At 41.6% G+C, this 20,508-nt stretch overlaps 1 protein-coding gene across 3 annotated transcripts; it reads right to left on the reverse strand.

The window, feature by feature from the left end:
- Window positions 1-84: 84 nt before the first annotated feature.
- znf185 (zinc finger protein 185 with LIM domain) lies at window positions 85-18,078 on the reverse strand. Of its 3 annotated transcripts, none has more exons than XM_050041546.1 (33): window positions 17,911-18,078; window positions 16,029-16,091; window positions 15,606-15,726; window positions 15,409-15,516; window positions 15,283-15,309; window positions 14,304-14,360; window positions 14,166-14,219; window positions 14,001-14,072; window positions 13,823-13,903; window positions 13,588-13,644; window positions 13,307-13,429; window positions 12,732-13,220; window positions 11,299-11,364; window positions 11,106-11,177; window positions 10,765-10,839; window positions 10,482-10,556; window positions 10,191-10,271; window positions 9,781-9,840; window positions 9,582-9,635; window positions 9,314-9,373; window positions 8,447-8,497; window positions 8,295-8,339; window positions 8,012-8,059; window positions 6,911-6,979; window positions 6,678-6,749; window positions 6,490-6,552; window positions 6,093-6,200; window positions 5,775-5,822; window positions 4,201-4,272; window positions 4,023-4,097; window positions 3,870-3,935; window positions 1,537-1,639; window positions 85-414 (listed from the first exon to the last, which is right to left on the reverse strand). In XM_050041546.1, the coding sequence occupies exons 2-33, from the start codon at window positions 16,036-16,038 to the stop codon at window positions 313-315; spliced, it is 2,664 nt and encodes an 887-aa protein (XP_049897503.1). In that variant the 5' UTR covers window positions 16,039-16,091; window positions 17,911-18,078; the 3' UTR covers window positions 85-312. The 3 variants fall into 3 exon arrangements, with proteins under 3 accessions (XP_049897503.1, XP_049897504.1, XP_049897502.1); XM_050041547.1 differs by having other exon boundaries at window positions 1,537-1,642; window positions 6,911-6,976; window positions 17,911-18,077; XM_050041545.1 differs by having other exon boundaries at window positions 1,537-1,642; window positions 17,911-18,066.
- Between the last annotated feature and the right edge of the window lie 2,430 nt (window positions 18,079-20,508).

Consider the following 20,508-nt stretch of genomic DNA (forward strand, 5'->3'; position numbering starts at 1 on the left):
GTAGCACATCATGTTGCACAGACACATCCTTCATAGTTTACTGAGGCAGATACAGATTTCACCACCAGGAAAAAAACAACAACAACAACACAAGCTCGTATAACATGAGAAATTAGAAATTTAAAGTAAGAATCAACATGTACTGGTCGTATTGTTCACTATAACGTCCTCTTTGATCACCCTAAACCACATAACTCCTGAGTTCAGACCCAACACGGGCCAAACTTTGTGAAAGAGCAGTTCTCACTTTATATGCAAATGAACATGAAGGGAAGGGGACGAGGATAAGAGGCTGCTGAAGAGCTTCGATAATCAGTCCAAGGCTCTGGAGTAGCAGGTCTCGCAGTGGACTTTCCCACCGTGTAGGAACATGCTGTCGAGAAGGTCTCCCATTGGCTTACGACACATCTCGCACTGAAAAAATGGAGAGAATGTTATAAGGAAATGTAATTATGAGACAATACAGTGAAGAGCTTTGTTTTTTATCCTTGAAATTCTCTCATAATAACATCCTGCTCCGTAACAGACAGTATGCAAAACTGCTGCAGCCTTAAAAACCCAATTGACTGATCCTTGATTCATATACTGGCAACATGCAGTACTAAATATAATTTGTATCTGAACACTTAGTTATTACACATCTTAAATGAGTAGTTTGACATTTTGGAAATGCACTTATTTGCTGCTTTTCCAAGGCTTGACATTACAGCTCGTTAGTTTAGCTTAGCATAAAGACATGAAAAGGAGAAACACTGTTCTGTTTATTCTCTTTTTTTTTGTGTGAAGACTGAACAACCAGGATCTAATGTAATATCAAAGCTTTTTTTAAGCATTAGATGATAATCAGATTCTCAAACATGGACATTTCCAATCTTAACGCTGAGTGTCTACAAGTATTGTACGCTTAAATTTAATGCTTTTTAAGAGCTTTTCAATATGATTTTTAATCAAATTTAAATCTGATTTCTGGACAAATGTTTTCTTATCCAAGAATTGCAGGTAAGTATAAAGGTAAGTAGTGATATGTGGTCCCATGCAGAGGTAGGTTTGATGTAGGAATATGGTTATTAGAGTGAGTTAGGTTCAACAGGTAGGTGCAAGTATAAGGTAAAAAGACCGTATGAAGTTTAGGGTTAGAAATGTGGACTTTGACTCAAAAGAGTTTGACTCATTTTGATCAGAAGAAATTAAAAGATGGATATATGAAATTAGCTAAAACGTTTGTGACAATTAAATTCAAAATTAAGACCATTTAATGACTTAAGGCCCGATATTTTGAGACTTTTTAAGAACCTGCAGACACCCTGAACTAGCTGCCGGCTGTAACGTCGTATTTACCGTGCAGACATCAGAGTGGTATCGATCTTTTCATGTAACTCTATCCAAAAAGCAAATGTTTGCCAAAATGTCAAACTATTTTTCAGGGAAACAAAAGCTCACTTCCTCCAGGTCAGCCCTGTCAAGGACTATTTATGGTCCAATAAATACCAAATTGTATCTTCAGCTGAAATGTATCTGAGCAGACGGATGGAGTACCTTGAAGCAGGTGGGATGGCAGTTGATATTGAGGTGCTCGATGGAGATCTTGGCATCATTGCCCACCAGCTCCCCGCAGTATGTACAGGTGGATGACAGCGACCTGCTGGGGAGACACAGCGATTGAGACAAGTTAGTTTGGCCACTGACTCGAGCAGCTCTCATGCAACTGCAGCTCTGTCTGGTAAAATAACCTCCCTGTCCTGTGCGAGGGAACTTAATAAGTGTAAATAATCCTTTGATGTCCCCGCTTAGCCTCCTAATGAGCAGGCTTGGTGGAATTTCTGCCCTGCTGCTTACACATATCTAGTTTCGTAAGAACTGGAAATAACACGGCAGGGGAAGAAAAGGCTTATGCTTATAGGTGGTTTTAAAACAGGTTTAGGGAATTGTGTTGTTAATGGGAGTAAGTGGAGGGGCTGCTGTGAGAGAAACTGACAGAGCTCGCTGTCAAATAATCTGACCCACAACAGAAACCAGAGCAACAAGAGAAGGAAAAAATTTGCGAAGAAGATTTACATGTGCTCACTGCTGAAAATTTGCAGTTGAATCAAGGGCGTAAATACAGACAGTGCAGATGGCATTGGGGTCTGTTGGGTGGGGAGCGGGCCCTCCAATGGTGTTGGGCAGAGGATGGGCCCTTGCCAGTGATTCAGATTGCAATCTCTAAAATACATCTGTTCAAAAAGGAACTTGTGCTAAATTAAAAACAGTGCCATTTGCTAGATATGCCCTTGGAAAGGCATATTGATAAAATAGTCCAACACCAAAATTATTTGCTTATTTTATTTAAACTATAAAAACAATGAACTAACTAAAACCTATTCAAAGACCTATTCTGGTATTTTTGTTATATACGGATATGCAGTGATAAATGCTGGGTGATATGCATGTTGATGTATCAGTTCAATCATGTAACGAGACGATACAATAACCAGTATCTAGCGTCCACCAGGGCCCATCATAACTTCCTTATGCCACCAAGTTGAATCATTTGAAATAGCTAAATTAAAGTTGCAACACAAATACTGAAAGTAGTGGAATGACAATTAAAATTGAAGTGCTAAAAGAGTTTGAAGTTTCAGCTGAAGTGAAAGTTTTTGGGTTGAAGTGAATATGCTGAAAGGAGCTGAAATGTCACTCTCATGGGCTGTGTCCACCGAGGCATTTTTTCCTGAGGGCAGCATTTTCTAAAAAGATTTGCAATGGGAGTGCCGCATAAGTACAGTATGCTACAAATGCCAGCAGCATGACAAGTCACTGAGCGGCTATTTTACACTGAGCCCTGCATGTTTGACATTTTTTTTCTGAGCGCCAAGAGTTGAAAAATGTTAAGCTTCTGGTAAAATGTTGCACTAGTCACTGTCACTTTTTACCCAGACATCCAGTCACAATGGAGGAGGGGTGGGACAAAACCACAAAGACCAACCATCACAGGGGTGTATGTAGCTCAGAGGTAGAGCAGGTAGAGCAGGTCGTCCTAATTGGAAGATTAGCGGTTCAATCCCCTGTTCCTCCAGTCCACATGTTGAAGCATCCATGGGCAAGATACTGAACCCAGAAGTGCTCCCAGTTGCTGCTCAATTGGTGTGTGAGTGCATGTGAATGGCCACTGGTGGCACCTGTGTGTGTGTGTGTGTGTGTGTGTGAATGTGACATGTAGTATAAAAGCACATTGAGTGGTTGGAAGACTAGAAAAGTGCAGTCAATTTACCATTTAGCATAATTAATACACGTTTCCTCTCATTAACCCACATATACTTGCAGGTCCGCTCCCTCTCCTTACTTGCTTCAGCCTTCCCTTTAGAGAGAGTTCTCTACCTTGTGTCGACATTTTTACTTCTGCTGATATTCCATATCATAGCAACCAGACACAATCAAATCGTCTCCGCTGAAAAAAAACGCTGCGCCTCCACGGAGCTCTAAAACGCTCCCAGCAGGGTGTTTACTAAGGAGCGCCTGGCGTTTCCAGCTGGGGAAAAAAACACTTTTGTGGACACGGGGCCTAAGTGTCAGTGATAAATTGAGCTGGAAGTGTCAGAAGTGGAGGTCCTGAAAGACCTCAGTGCCGGTGCAAGTATAAACCTGAAAAATCTCGGTTGAAGGGTCTTGTGGGACTGTAGAGAGGTGAAAATTTCAAACGTTAAGACCTCAGGACCTGAAGGATTTGAGGTGTTACGTCTCATAAGCACTGAAAGGAGTTGAAGGGAAAACAGATACAGATGAACTGTCAGCTGATGTGTAATTGGTGAAAGCAGTTGAAGTGTCATGCAAAGTGAAGGGAGAAAGGTTTATAGTTGGTTTAATAGTAATGTAGGGAGTTGTGTTATTACCTGGAGTAAGGGGAGGGGATGCTGTAAGAGTAACTGGTGGAGCTTGATGTCAAATAATCTGAGCCACTGTGGGAAAAAAGAGCACACCTCATAAGAGCAGTGTTTTCTTTTCATCAATATTATTTGATTGTGTAAATAATATATTGGTCCCACCTGTCAATATTGTCTTTGGCATTATGTGAGGCCAGCTCTGATGCACTGACATACTCCTTCAGGTACACAAACCCCCTAGAGCAGATTAAAGCACGATTAAGTTAAGATGCATAGTTAAAATATTAGCCATCACTTTAATTTAAACAGCTAGTTTGTAAAAATTTTAAAAAACACTCACTTTTTGGCCTCAGGTTCTGGTGTGTGGACACGCTGGTCTTCTACAGTCACAGGCCTGGAATAGCTTTCACAACTGGAGACAGAGTGAGGCAGCGTTAGTGTCATCTTTCACTAACTGACGACAATAGTGTGATGGGTTATACAGAAGGACTCCACATCTGTCAAATGTAACTCAGGAGGTAATCATTTTCTGCCATTGCTTGTTAATGACATGCTGTTTAACAGGCTGTGATTTGACAAAAGGACATCTCTAATACACATCATTAATCTGACATCTGGAGACTGATAATTAGAGGGAAGGAAATGAGGGCAAATTGAAAGACAATGGGAGAGCAGATCTTGTCATTTAACTGCAGTAATAGAGTTGAGGCAGGAGTCTGTCTACACGGGGACCGCGCGGGAGTTGCAGGTAACGTTCGATCCAGGATGCGGCATTAAGCGGATACAGCTGCATTCCCACGGGGTTTGGCCTAAATCTCTCACCCCTAACTAAGACGGCTGTGTTACAAACACAGAGACAGGAGCAGGTCCAGTGGGTGAATGTGTAAAACAAGATGGCGTGTGTTTGTTTTTAACACATATCCTTAAATTAAACATTTATTCCACTCACAGAACGACAGGTACATTTAAAGGAATATTATTGGGTTGAATTCCTGGAGAAAAATTTTTCACACATGCCTCCACGGGGAACAGAGAACCCAAAAAAGGTGAACATTCTTCATGACTGGAAGTAAACTGGGACCACAACAGCAAAACTATATAAAAACATCTGTTACACTCTAACACAGCTTGTGCAGTATAATCCAAGTCTCATTTATCCAGTTGTATGCTCAGCACTGGATAAACGAGACTTGGATTTTACTGCATGATTTGTGTGAGAGTTTTTTGGTTGATAAATGTCTGTGTTTCCTAAAATTCATGAAGAATACTGGCCTTTTTTGGATCCTCTGTTCACCATGTAAGCGTGTGAGAAAAACCTTTACAAATTCAAGGTTACACGGTGAGTAATTCATACACTAATGGCTATTTTGCAAGTCAAGCATTCTTGAAATTTCCATCCAGTGCCACATCGTAGCTTAAAATAAAAGACAAAATGCTCCGGTTTAAGGAGAGTGTCTTTGCAAAAGTAAGAAAACCAACAGACCACATAGTAGAAAATAACACTCTGGAGAAAGTATTCCTGCATTATGCTGTGGCTGACGTAAAGATCATAAATTTACCGATCCATAGCAGGCTGTGGCTCATTGTGTATCTCTCTGGAAAGTCAAGAAAAGTGTATTAGATTTTGAGTGTAGGCTGTAGCAGTCAATAAGCTGGACTCTATCCAGTGAGCAAGAACTCTGCAGTTATTATAAGTGTATGAGGCTGATCTCTCTGACTCTCAGCTCCAGAGGGGTCGGGATCTATTGACCAGGTGTGGTCTCTTTTTCCATTGTACTGCAGCATCGCCTCACTCTGAGCCCTCCTCCCCATGCATTGTAATCTTAAACATCGCCTACATGCCTCTCACGCTCCCAGCTCCTTGTAATCTCCCTAGTTTTTGATCATAAGAGGCGAGTTTTAAGAATTTCAAACCTGACAGTGGTGATGGTGGTGACTGTCTCTGTCTGTGTATCCCTGGAGCTACAAAACAAGAGGACAGTCCTACATTGTAATAAGTCTGGCAGTACAGGTGAAGAAGTGACAGTGCGAGAGTGAAAAAATAACAAGTTGAGAAGGAGTTGATTATTCTCAGACTGAGCCGTGAGGAAGTTTCAACTTGTATTTAGCTTGCTTTCAATTAAATGGTTGACAGGCACTGAATTTTAAGATGCTATAATGACATCCCGCTGAAATTGTGAAAAATAAAGTGGTTTAATATGCATTTAATGAGCCCAGCCACAGTGGAAATACCTTTCCTCCTCCTCTTCCTCCTCCTCCTCTTCCTCTCCTCTGGTAGTAGTGATAGTATAGACTGTGGGTGATGTCCACCTGTCCCACGGGGAGTCATTCTCAGTGGACCTTGAGCACAAACAAAGGCATGACATTGCAGCATGGCAGATGACAAATTCACACTCTTCATATTGTAAAAAGAAAAAGGCCGAAAGGGGATCCGTTTATGGCCACTGCGAGGAGAAGTTGTAATAAATGTACAGTATATCTGACCTATTTTCATCAGCACCAGTGCACAATGTTTTCTGGCTCAATGAGTAGATGCTGCAAAAGCCTTCACCGTAGTGAAAGGGAAGGAGGTTATGGGAATAAAAGGAGCAGATACGCACACAGGGCTTTTAATAAAAAGATGACTTACTTTCTCTCAAACATGACCAGCGTCTCTTGATCTACAGTTTGGCCTCCCGGTGCAGCTTCTTGGCTGAGAGGGGACATACATTGAAAGGCTTTTAGCAATAATGGACATGGACGGGTGCATGTAGATGAATGAAACATAGTGGGCCGCGTTGTGTGGAAGTGTAAGAGTAAATCAAAGTGTGTCATCACCTCTCTTCTGTGTTCGCCTGCTGAGGTGTGCTGGTTTCCCATGTGCGTGCCCATGACCGCTGAGGGATGAGACTGGAGAGAGAGACGATGTAGACGTTATGACAGATCAAGCATATCAGACGCTAATGTGTGCGGTTTGAGAGAGTCATTTCTGCAGGTCCACAGTCTTCCTTTGCCATCTTCTCTCTTTCATACATCCATAACACAATTATGCACTAAACTAGGTTTAATACCTTGTAGTGTCAGAGCTGATAGGGTTGACATTGTCTGCGAGGGACTCCAAGGCATTACTGCTGCTGCTACTGTCAAATAAACGCACACACAAAAGGGGAAGAAAACATTAAAGTAAAACATTAAAATTGAATCAAATGGGCCTGGAGGCTTAAAGCACTGACGGTGAACTATGTCCCCAGTTCAAGCCTGTTAATTCTCTAATAAAGCCATAATATCCCCAAGACATACTTTAAAGGAATACTTCACCCACAAAGTGATCATTTGTATATCAATTATACACCTTATGTTGTGTTGAATTTGTGAAAAAAACATTGTTTTTCTTGCATACCTCCATGTGGAAAGAAGAATCCCAAAACGGAGAAAATTCTAAATGAATTAAAGTAAATGGGGGCCGCGTTTAAACACAGCAAAACTATATCAAAACATCTGTTTACAAACTCTCACACAACACGCACAGTATAATCCAAGTCTCATTTATCCAGTCATACACTCAGTACTTCCCAAACACATGCATTTTTACTAAAAGCTTACTATTCTAAAAAAAAATGCATGTACTGAGCATACAACTGAATAAATGAGACTTGAATTATACTGCACAAGTTGTTTGAGAGTTTGTCAAGTCATGTTTTTATATAGTTTGCTGCTGTTAAACAGGATTGGATTCAATGTTCACGGGAGGCATGTGAAAAAAAGTTTTCTTCTGGAATTCAGCATAACATGGGGTGAGCAAATGATCATTATGTGGGTGAAGTAGCTAAAGGTGCACCCAGGAAACATGTCACTGTCACACTGAATATAAAGAAAGTTTATTTAGTTGAAAGTTTAGTTTCAAGATTGGTTGATTAATCAATAAGTGGACCAGAACAGAAAACAAAAAGTAGCCATTTTGTTGAACAATTAATACTTTCGGTCATTTATCAAGCAAAAAAAACGTCTTTTTTTTTTTACTCAATTTCATAGACTAAAAGAGTGATAAATTAATTAAAGATAAATAAATAAATAAAAAGTAAAATGATAAAGAAAATTATTGTTAGGTGCACCCCAATTTACTTAGAAAGTCAGCCTGATTGCAGAGAAGGTGTTGGATGAATGCAACTTACTTGGTCTCTGGACTTGGATCGTTGCTCTCCAGGAAAGTAGGTGGCGCACTGGAAAAAAAAAAAAGAATGAAAAAAATTAAATCATCATTGGTGTATGAATATGGTGTAGCCACAGTGCTCAGTCTGGTGTGATAGCTGCTGCTGATTGTGTTTTAATTATTGCAATAACCGACAAAACCGAAGCAGCTTAGCAACTGTGATATTATGTAGTAACATGTTAGTGTTGGTGCTACAAACAGGTTACGATATAGAAAAGGGGGTATTTGCATTGTCACTGCCGTACCTGTTGATGGAAGTATCAGAGAGGGGCTGCAGCAGGTCAGAGGAGCTGCAATAGAGGAAAGTGGCTCATAATCAGAAACTGCTGCATTATGCATGCCGAGATGCTATCTGGCTGGCTGGAAAACAGTCACAGCTCCAAACCAATATGATTACCTGTTAGAGGATGTGGTCCCTAACGGATATGGATCAAACGGATCAGCCGAGCTGAAAAACAATTTCACACTGATTTCACTCTCAATTGTCAGCATGGCCCATCTTGTGTCGGAGGAATTCTGATCACATTGACTCATAATGGAAAGATTTAATGCAGTTTGAATGGTAAACAGAAACACAGTGGAACCCGGGGCCAAACTCAATCAAAATCAGAATCTGGATGTCTTTGACAAATGGAAAGACTATTCTTCTGCCGAATGGCAAAATCAGTACATTTCTGTTTTTCCTTACCTAAAATGAACTCTGAATCCAGTCTATACCAACTTCTAAAGACTAAACACATCATTATTATGATCAAACCTGTTTTCAGTTTTTTTCCCAACCAGAAATTCTTTCAAAAACAACTGATTTTAGCATTAAAATTAATTTGCCGACTTTATAATTGGATCTTTTAAGCCGATGTTTTCCCTGAGTGTTTTAAAAAAAAACTCATTTACATACATATTGCGTACACTTCAAAACAGACATCTTAAAGGTATACCATGCAGGATTGTCTCTCGACAGCTAAAGTGAGAGTAAACGCAAACCCCAGATTCACTCTAATTTGACGTGTCACCTTGCTATATTTACGTTTTGTCTCCTGGATGCTTGCTGCTCACAATTTGGCACCCGACCTCAACTGATCGCTGTGGGGTTACACACCCATAAAGATCCCAAACACAGACAATAAGGAGAAAAATACACCGCCAAACACTTCTAGTGATGAAAAAAAGGGATTGCTTCTGTATGAGTCTATACATTCAATCCTGCATAGTATATCTTTAAAGCACCAGCCCACATGTGACACAGCAGTAAATAAACCACTACCTTGATTCAGTGACTGTGGTTGTCACACGTGAGCTCCACGGGGCTGCACTGTCCTCTTGGCTGCATGAGGAGGGTGGTACAGATGAATAGCATGATGGGAAGGAAAAAGAGGGCAAGTAAAGGTAAGCGTGGTTCCCCTCATACACTATTTACATTGCCAGTCCATTAGAAAACCTTGAAACCCACTGAACTATTTAACGAGCATGAAAACCATCTGAATATAGTACAGAACTGAGGTTTTTTTTCTGTGTGTGTGCGTTCCTCGTACCGTTTGTCAGTAATGATCACAGTTTTGGTGGTTATAGTGACTGTCTCTGTGGGGCTGGCGGGCAGAGAGACACAGCACAGTTGCAGGCAGAGTTAGTATAAATCATTACAAGGCATATCTGGATAGAATGCATTTCTTAGCGGGAACAGCTCTGCATAGATAGATAATTGTTTAAGAGAAGCCTGTCATCTCCTTCTACCTTTGTGTTCCTTCGGCTGTCTCATCTGTCTGTTTCTCCTCCTCTCGCTGGGTGCTGAGGCTGGCGGAGACAAAACAAAGCCGCAATACTAATCAGTACAGAACATTCTCTTCTATTTCCAGTCGCGCCGCAGATAAGACGTGGCTTTCCGTTTCAAAGTATTACTCAGTCGCTTCAGGAATCTGTGACTTTGTTTCTATCTTACATGGAGCAGGGGTTAAAATAGAACGCTGGAAGTGGAGGAGCCCTGATTTATGGATCAAACTTGAAGCGGATGGGGTTTATTAAAAATCTTACACCTTAGGGAGCTGGGACGCTTGACCCCCTTCATCTGCAGGGATAAGAATGAATGGTACACAAGGAGGGAGGGATGGGGAGCACAGGCCATCACACATCTGTCTCTGTCTCACCTGCGTGCCTCTGTGTTGATTGGAATGATATCATCAGCCAGGAGATTCAGGGAGCCACTGGTCTTTTCTGGGTCTGACTCACTAAAGACATCAAACACAGAAGTCAAATACAGAGCAGAGTTTGTGCGCAAGCTCCCTTGAAACTGTGTATCCAACTCTGGCAAGGTAAGTTAAGGTAATGCCTCTGCTTGCTACTGACAAGGGAGCTATCGATTTTCTACTGATGAAAGGATAATTCTGCACATAACTTCTGTATTTGGGGCTTGGGTGGGAAAGAGCTCTTCCTATTACCCGTCTAGTCCGCTAAGCAGAAACTGACTCCAGCGTCCTGGGCTGGCGGGAACAGGCTCTGCTGACTCCTCTGGACTGCGGAGGCGGAAGGATAAGAAGAAGAGGAAGTGGAGAAGGTGATGAACAAATGGGGATTTAGGATTCAGAGGAGATTTCAGACAGGTTAGGGAGAGGAGAGGGGGGGGGATCATTAGAAGTCCAACAGTGCCACCTTGTGGGTAAACTTTCCAATGTGATGTGCGCTTAATTGCACAAACAGCAAACATGTAATATTTGAACAAACCCATTAGTTAAATCCAGGAGATCGTCTATTTCTCCTGTACAGCTGCTGATTTCTGGAGTTGGCTTCTCTTCATCACTGCAGACAGTCAGAGAAAACAAGCATCAGTGCACCTGCTCTGGCACGTACACACACATCTCTATATTACATGTCTAAGTACCACATTTAATCAAGTTTAATTTGGGACACCCTCTTGTGTGAGGCAGTTTCAGGCACCTGAAACTGGGATGTGGGTTTTTTATGATTGCTCTGAAGTGAACGTAGTGGCAGTTAGCCTTTTATTGTTGTTGCCAACCCTGCTATGACATGAATGAGGAAGTTGTTTTGTTTTTTTGTTTTTTTACCTGTCCTCTGTGGCATTAACGTCCGCTGAGCCTCCTTCTTCCTTTGCCAGCACTGGCTCATCATCCTTAAAGCTGGAGAGGAAATAAACTGTTATTATCAGATGGCTGTTGAGGCTGGAGGCACTAACATGAGAATCTATTTTTTTTTTTCATATTGCTTTCTGCCGCTTTCATCTTTTTCTTTTTCCAGTACCTGGTTGAACTTGTGTCGAAAGAAATGAGAGTGTCGGACAAGGTGGTGAGCGTGTCAACACCGGAGCTGTGGAAATAGATGGAGAGCAAACACATGACATTCCAGGGCTGCCTTCAGTCACATATGTGAGAAGAATTAGAGCAAACACGACACGGACATACACAAAGAAAAGCACCTGAGAGCACATTCAAAGATTTGCCTAAGAATTAGAATATTCATTTATGCTATTATTAAACATAGCTGGGCAGATGTTTGAGGCTCATTATCACAGTGATGGGATTATGTCATACTGATGTTAACACACTGCAGTAGTGGATGTGTTCAGATCCTTTACTTAAGGAAATGTAGCTGTACCTGAAATTTAATTACCAAAAAAAACAGACTGCATTGGTCATATTTGGTCGAGGCGAAGCAAAGTTTAGCTGCTAATAAAATGTTTGGTAGTTTAATCTATAACAACGCACAAAATATTTTTAATATTTTAAGTTCCAGTGTGAAGAATTTAGGGGCATCTATTGTCAGAAACGGTATATAATATTCATAACCATGTTTTAATTAGTTTATAATCACCTGAAAATAAGAGTCCTGTTTACGTTACATTAAAACGAGCTGTTTATATCTGCATACGGAGCGGGTCTTCCATGGAGTCCGCCATTTTGTTACTAGGGGTGGGACTCACCAGAGGCTTCGCGATACGATATTATCGCGATACTTATGTCACGATACAATATTATTGCGATTTTAAACATGTTGCGATATGCTGAGTATTGCGCTAAAATATATTGTGATGCAATTTATAACCTTTTTTCAACTGTAAATTATATCCCCAAAGAAAAACTTTGTCACCATCAACAGTTTTATCGAGTGAAGTAGTCGGTTCATCTCATGTCAGTCATTTTTTTGCAGCAAAATGTATCCAGTGGACTGAAAAAGCCACCAACTGTATTATTACTTGGTGTCAATACTTGGTGGTTGTGAAACGATACGATATTGCCACACAAAAATATCGCAATACTATGCTGTATCGATTTTTTCCCCGACCCCTAGTTGTTACTACGGTAGCCCAGAATGGACAAACCAAACACTGGCTTAAGATAGGGTGCATTTTTAGCATCAACCAACAGTAGTTCTCCTACACGCTTGGCACACAGGAGAAGCTTCAGTTCTGCAACCTCCCTGTAGATGCCACTATATCCTACACACTGGACCTTTAAGTTGATCGATTCAGCTGATCTTTGTATCCAATATCTTAATTAAAATATGAAGGTACCAGTAACTCAAGCTGTAAAATAAGTATAAGTATAAAATAGTTTATAATAGGATGGTACAAGTTCCTTAAACTTGTAGTTTAGTTAATTTAATTAGTTAGTTTCCACTACTGATTCTATTTTATGATATGGGGTAGCACTGATTTTGGTTAGTGGGAATCTCACCGTGGCTGTGGAAACGGATTTGATGCTGGTTCTGGTTCAGGTTCAGGTTCTGGTTCAGGTTCAGTCTTCACTGTGATCTCTGTTACAGCAGACATTCGGACAGGTGACACAGGCGCAAGAGACACAGGAAACAGTGGGGCAGGGGATTCTGGGACAGCTGGGACTGGGGGCGGGGTTGCTGGAGTGGGTGATAGTGGGGTTGGTGACACTGGGGTGAGATCAACCAGAGGCATGTCAGCTTGCCCAGGAACGTTTGAATCCTCCGGTTCTGGCTCTGTATAGACTGCTTGAACTAACTCAGGCTTGAGTTCGGGGAGAGGAGTGGCCACCTTGGTGCACCCTGGTATCATGTCTTCAAACGGATCTTTAACAGTAACAGACGCTGGAGGAGGGTCTTCCTTCACAGGCTCTGGGGCGACCTCCTCCACCTTTGGTGCCACTGGCTCATTAACGGCAACATCCACAGCTGTCTTAACACTGGTGTCAGCTCTGCGAACCACACAGGTAATGAATGAAACTGACAGAAATTGGAAGCACTTGTTGCGCTGTAAGGAGAAACATGGCTCAGGGCTTACATTTCCTGTGGTCTGGGCTCAGGCGCTGAGGCAACAGATGTGACTGGGACGACCGGGGAGGGGGGCAGAGTGCTGGCAGGTGCTGGAGTCGGAGCACTCTCATCATCATCAGAAATCTCCACCCTGCATATTTGTAGCCAAGCACATGTGCATATACGCATGAATGCATATGTGCAGTTGGGCGTGCACACACATAGAAACAGGCGGAGTAACGTTTGATCACATACTCGGACTCACAGGTTTTTCTTTCGGCTTGGATGAATATTAAAGGGAGTGTTTACCTTTTAGCCACGAATGATACGCTGTTGTTGACCAATGAGGTGTCAGGTTCTTTAGACCTGAAAGACAGTTGTCATAAAATGCTCAATATTTTTAATCCCATGTGAGTGAAAAGCACAATTTCTCAACGTGTAGTAAGTTTTTAAAATATGTAACACTTCTTTTATGATTTAAGAATTCCAGAGGCAGGTTCAGTGTTAAGATTAGCACTGGCAGAGTGACATAAGACATACATACTCATATTTCTTAGCAGCAGAAAGCACATAAGACCGTTGCCTGACTGCAGATTTCTTCAGAACACTGCTGGCTGCCTCCGTCCTGCGAAATGAGTCATTATGATGTTAATGTAATCTCTTTTCCGGGGGCATACGAGTTCAAATTGGATGGCGTTCTTTTAGCGTGAGCAGAGTCTTACCGTTTCTCCTGCTCCTCGTTGCTAAGCTGGCCGTCCTGGTTCTCTGAAGTGGGCCTCACAGTGTAGGGGGCTCTGAGGAACAGAAGCGCAAACACACACCTCATGAAAATACATTCTCACTCAGCCGCCAGACGTCTACTGGGAATGTGATTTGTGTGCGCTCACATTTTCTTGTAGCTCTCTGAAGGTTTTTTGGTGAATTGTGTTGTTGTTGTTCCACTGAAAAAAAAAACAGATCACCTTAATGTGGTAACATCTTGTCACACTATTAACTCGGCTTATTCCAGTAAGAGACGCCCTTACCTAATGCCATTAGTTGTTGTGGGAGATGCAGGCTTGTCCATTTTAGTAAAAACACCTCTGAAAAAGAAACAAAAAACATTGTCAATATAACTTATTAGTTCAATGACAAAAAGCCCCATGTGGCGTGTTTTACAATGCTCAGACATCTTTACATCTACTTTTGATTTAGGTCCCAAGTGAAGACTGACAGGTTCTAATTCAAGTCCTAAACTTTGAGTTTTGAGTCCTAAACAAGTCATAGTACGCTCTTCACCAAATGTAATGCCATTTTAACAACAGAGACAAATTTTTGGATGTTCTCTGCGTGTCAGCGTGGGTTTTCTCCGGGTACTCCGTCTTCCTCCCAATGTCCAAGGACATGAAGGTTGGGGATAGGTTAATGGGTGACTCTAAATTGGCCGTAAGTGTGAGTGGTTGTCTGTCTCTGTGTGTCAGCCCTGCGATAGTCTGGTGACCTGGGTGTACAGGGTGTACCCCGCCTCTCGCCCAATGTCAGCTGAGATAGGCTCCAGCCCCCCCGCAACCCCCAAGGGGATAATGGGTTACGGAAAATGATGAATGATTAAAACCAGATTGTTGGAAGTTGTTGCGTCTCCATCTCCAATTTTTGACCTGCACATTTTGTATATCACCTAAATGTGGAGTCAACTTCTCATGGATCTGGGGGATTAAGTTTTGACTTTATGTTAGCTGATTCAGGAAATGAAGGGAAATTAATTGATTCATGGCACTCTTTATATAACGTACTTTTAAATCTTTGGGTTTGGAGGGAGGTATCAAGTGTTTTCAAGCCATAAGGCTCAGGCCCAGGTGAAGTAACGAGTCACTGGTGTTAAAGTTCAAGCCCAGTTTCAAGTCTTTTTTTGTCAAGTCGAGTCTAAAGTCATCAAATGTGTGCGACAGGAGTCCAAGTGATGTGACTCAAGTCCTCACTTCTGCTACTTTCAAAATGGACATTTAAATGTGCAAGTAGTCTTACCTGATCAAGTATCCTGATGATGGTGCTCTAAATTCAAAACAGAGAGGCGTTATCAGCACAATCATGTTTTCTGGAAGCTCTCCAAGTGCTCAGTAGATAACTCCAACATAAGAAACCTGTGTTTACCTTTCAGGGACAGGCTTGGTGGGTGGCGGAGTGGATTTTGTAGGTGACGACACCGGACTGGTCTCAATGGGGGCTCCGTTCTCTCGGCGGGCCCTCACTTCTGCTAGCCTGCGTGGGTTCACAGGAACTCAGTTTTGTCTGTTCAAGTGACTGAGTAATGGATATTAGACAGAACATGATTTAAACATTTTGCTTACCATGGCTTCTCCTCGCTGGTTTTAGCATTCTCATCACTGCTATGCCGCTGCAACCAGCTGCCATCATCCCTCAGCCTGGTCCTCACTTTGGTGGTACGAAACACACTTTCTTTGTCCCCCTCTGAGACACATACACGTGCACGTCACATACCCACACACCATCTGAGACATTATACACACTGTGGGCTGCATCATAATGACATCTTAATCACCGCCTGCTTGATGGCATGCGAGATATTCAGTCCCCTTTGGGCCGACACATAATCAACCACTTGTGTTTTGCATTAAATCAGGGCAATAACGAGAAGATCAGAATTTACAGAGTCATCAGCCGGGCGCGCAGACACACCCTTGGATGCACTCTGCTTTTATTGGAGGAAACAAGTCATCTCACATTCAGATCACATCAGTCAGCCTGCTCACCTTTCGACATGCTTGTTCTCGAGGATTTTCTGTCTTCCTTGTTCTGTTATCTTTACAGACCACCTGAAAAACACATTGGAGCCACATCGAGACGGAGATTGTGTTAAAAGTAAGCGTGCAATTTCCAGCAAATTGCAATTTATTATGACAGTGGTAGCCAACCTTTTTCCTGAGGGGGGCCATTTTCTGTCACTGAGTGAACTGACGACCCCTGACTAAGCGACACATGTTTTGGATGCTTCATATTATATTCAATGCATGACAATAACAGCAACTAATAAACCGTGCGATTAAGCCAAAGAGTGAACGCAATAACTGCAGGAAGTTTGTGTAAAACAAGCAATTTGGATGGGTTTTAGGCACATTATTACTGTGAACACTGCAGCAGAGATGAGTTTTCTTATACACTTCTTTGTAATATGTATTTTTTACTTTTATTCTTATCAATCATGCACACTTGACAGGGTTTTTTTTGTGACAAATTTGGTTCTTTCTTGTCATCGATGCTTAGACATTGTTCTATTATCTATTTGGTTGTTTTAACTTGGTGCTTTTCTGATGAAAGACACGGCTTTTTAGCAGAGACGGAAGGCTGATTAAAACTTGGGGTCAGGTCTTCACTGCGCCCTTATCCTGGAAGATTCTATGAGAATTTTTTATCTTGAATAACAATCTAAACTTTAAAAATAACAATTTCATTTGAGGTGTTAGTTTCTTTTGCTTTACTTCCTTTTTACTAGTCTCTTTTTTGTGTAATTTGTGTTTTCTCTGTGTAACTATGTGCTTTGTTTGCCGTATGTCTTGGCGAGATCTCCCTTGAAAAAGAGGTTCTTAAATCAATGGGATTCTCGTGGTTAAATGAGGTTAAGGAAAACAGAAATTAACAAAATGAAAAGTTTTTATTCTGTATTTTTATAAGAGATTTTTTAACAACATTTAAAATCAAGAAGGCCTCATGACCCCATGAAGCTCGGGTTGGGAGCCCCAGCTTGGGAACCAGTGTAATGTGACACGGTCCAGTTTCAAAATGGTCCTTCCCACGCCATGTTCCCTCCCACTGAAGAACATGTGCTCTGTTAAGCATTCCTCGGGCTCATCCTTTAGACATGTAGCTGATCCTGTCCTACCACTTTCCCAAAAAAAAATACTGCTGTTACCTAAATATGAATGGACTCCCACACATTTATGTATCTGATCCTTTGTGTTTAGACACAAACTAAACTCGCACGGAATGATTGGTGTGATTGGGTAAATATTGCTTCCTTTCACACATATCCAAATAAGTTGACCTCTGAGTTATTTACAGTCAAAAATGACCTGCTCAGAGGCACACCCACCTCCCCGGGGTGCTAAGGAAGAAAAGGAAAATACTAATAAAACATCAACGAGCGTTCCCTTATCAACACAGACACGGACTGCTGCTTATGCAAAATGTTCAAGCCAAATTCAGAATGCAAATAGAACTTGTGAAACTCCCGAGGCTCTGAATGAACTCCACAATATCTCTTGAGGATATTATCCTCAGCGTTGGTGACAGAACAAACACACCGAGGGCTCAGAAAGCATATTTATCCTGGGTTTAGCACATCCGTCCACACTGGATAAATGATTGATGAAGAGCAATAGCGTATAAGACAAGCAAGGAGCGGGAGAGACAACTCCACTGACAGGTAATCATGACAGGGAAACACCCAGAAAATATGAGAGAGCAAACACTGATAATCACCTGCTGAATATTTCAACAAACAGTTTATGTAACGTAATGCACTGCTTTTACAGTTTTGGCTTCTTACAGCTGCTGATTATTGAACGCTCTACATTCAGAATCTACACAGATACTTTGAATCATGTTAATTATACACCTGCCAGCCAGAGTACTTACCTGCTTTCACTTATATCCAGCAGAGACACGTTCACCCGGCTGAGTGGAGTCTGTGACCAGTGTGTGCAGAGGGAAAGTTTGTCTGACAGGTGTCTTGCTCCCTGTGCTAGTGAACAGGTACGGGCGTGAGCACTGACAAGCCCAGCCAGTCAAGGAAGGTAGGTGTGGGGTGGAGCAGTGTGTTTGTCTATCCTTTTCTGTGTGTGTGTGTGTGTGTGTGTGTGTGTGTGTGTGTGTGTGTGCATGCGTAGCAGAGGTTGCTAAGAACTCAATCTTGTTTACTTCATCTCACGCTTTGTTCATGGGAGTCGGCAAGCACATACCTGTCGTACAGGTGGCTGACAATCAATTCCAGGGACGAGCGAGGCAAAGGGAAGAGGGCGACGACGACAAGGTGCACAGCATGGCAAACATAAAAGAAGTGAATCGCAGCAACATCTCCTGTGGGAACACTCCTCTCATGCTCAGTGGGTAGGAAAACCCAGGAAGCACACACATCATTATAATGAGATCAAGAACAACACACACGACTGAACTGAGATAACAAACAGAAACAGTGGCCCACATGTCAATAAAAATAACATAAAAGCTAATCTTATTTGGTATGTATTGAATTCTAATTTTATATTTGAAACAAAAACACTTTCTTTTGTTTATGTACAAAGAAAACTGAAACCAGCACTTTGAAAATCTAATTTCTTTCATAATCAGTCCTGTAAAAGTCAATTATGACTTAGAGATACATTGTTCAGTGTATGTTCTAGGTAGGAAGGCAGGAAAATCCACCAGTTGTCAAACAAAATGTTTGATCAATGTGAGTGACTGTGTCTATGTTTGTATAAGTGAACGACAAAAAAATGATGAGTCTATGCTCCTGCAATTGTCCAACAATTTCTTCAACAAATTGCAACAAAAAGCACTTTCTGAACAACTGGCCACAGTATGCACTCACACACACAACACGGAGATCAGCCAACCATTGTTTCAGCACAAAAAGCAATCTCACACATGCTGTGCATACATTTACGAAGTCTTTTCAAATCAGAAAAAGGGTGTGAATAGATTTTGCAACTATCAGAGGGAGGGGGTGGAAGAGGAAATTAGCAAGTCTGAGAGCCAAAGTTTCACTCTGGTGAGCACACTGGCGAGTGTAAACGCTCGAGTCTATTATCTACCTGCTGGATCCTTCTCCCTCTTTCCCCTGAACAAGAAACCAGTCAGACAGCCTTGCTCGGTGACGCTGACTCAAGCATTGAATCATTAAGGTGCTGCTGGCGCAGAATTAAAACGAGAATGCAAAGTATCTCAACTTAACCCCCACCTTGTAGTCACCACACCAAGACACGGAATGACAAAAATGCTTCACCTAGAAAAGGCCCAATCTTTGTGACAGCTGATTTATACATTCGACATGAATACTGTGAAAAAGAGACAATCTGCTGTTTACAAGCTCGTCAGTTTTACAACTTTGTCATCAACAAAATGACAGACAGCATGTGGAACTAGAAGGGTAATTATATTTCATGATGCATTTTCATAGCCCATCCCATTATTGTATTTGATGACAGCCCATGAATAGTATTTTAACAGTTTGCGCAACTCATAGAAACTCATGCCATCCTGATGATATATAGTATCTAATTCCAGAGATACTTCAGTATCAGAAAGAAGGTAAAACCGGAACATCTGCAAACTGTGTGTGAATTATGCACATACGGAAATACATTATATGGCCATAAGTATGTGGACACACACTACTCCGATGTACACACTGAAATGGATATTGATCGCTGTAATCACCCACCCTTTCGATATTATTGATAGTTCATGTTGTGTGGAAAATGCCTTCTTTAGTTTAGCCTAAGCTAACATGAGACATCAGTGATCTGATTTTGTCATATCAAGTGGGTATCATTCAGTGTTTTTAGGAGTGTTTCCTTGTTTTAGCTATGACAGAGGGACAGTTTCACAGCTAGGGAATTGTGTGCATGTACACAGTAGGTTTGGAAGATACCTATTGGTCTCATTCTGCTAAAGCCCAGGTATTAGCCTTGGATGAACTTTGAAATGCTTTTTTCATATATCAAAGACTGTGGTTTGTGCCCCATTTCTGCATTGGAATCTCATAAGGAAGTGACCTTTTCATGGCCAGTATGGACAGGAGAAACAAGTACAGCAGTCAAAAACTGTTTCCATGTACATATTGTAATGTTTTAGGTCAGACTTGAAAAAAATGTGAACATACACTCTAAACTTTGGGCAGTAATATACTGCTATGTGTTGCAGCCTCCACTGGTGAAAAGGCCTGCCTCGTAGTCGCTATTCTTATTCACCCGAAAGCTGTTGGATGTGGATGAGGTCAGGGCTTTGTACAGGGCAGGAAATTTCTTCCACACAAAGCCCAGAAAACAATTTCTTTACGCATGTGGCGTTGTGCACATGGGTATTATTCTGTTGTAACAAGAAAAGGCCAATCCTAAACTGTTGCTATAAGTTGGAAGCACATTATTGTCTACAGTGTCAGCGTATGTAGCTTAATTCAAACCAAGAAGCGTATCCCAAACTTAATAAAACCGCCCCAGACCAAAAACCACATCC

This window comes from Epinephelus moara, chromosome 4 (assembly GCF_006386435.1).
Source record: "Epinephelus moara isolate mb chromosome 4, YSFRI_EMoa_1.0, whole genome shotgun sequence".
Taxonomy (NCBI): domain Eukaryota; kingdom Metazoa; phylum Chordata; class Actinopteri; order Perciformes; family Serranidae; genus Epinephelus; species Epinephelus moara.

What these genes read in the sequence shown, in the direction of transcription:
- znf185 (XM_050041545.1), bottom strand. An exon ending in AACGAGGAGCAGGAGAAACG is followed by an intron (nt 13,904 to 14,000) that starts GTAAGACTCTGC and finishes CTCATTTCGCAG; the next exon opens with GACGGAGGCAGCCAGCAGTG. An exon ending in GATCCAAGTCCAGAGACCAA is followed by an intron (nt 6,980 to 8,011) that starts GTAAGTTGCATT and finishes TTTATTTGACAG; the next exon opens with TAGCAGCAGCAGTAATGCCT.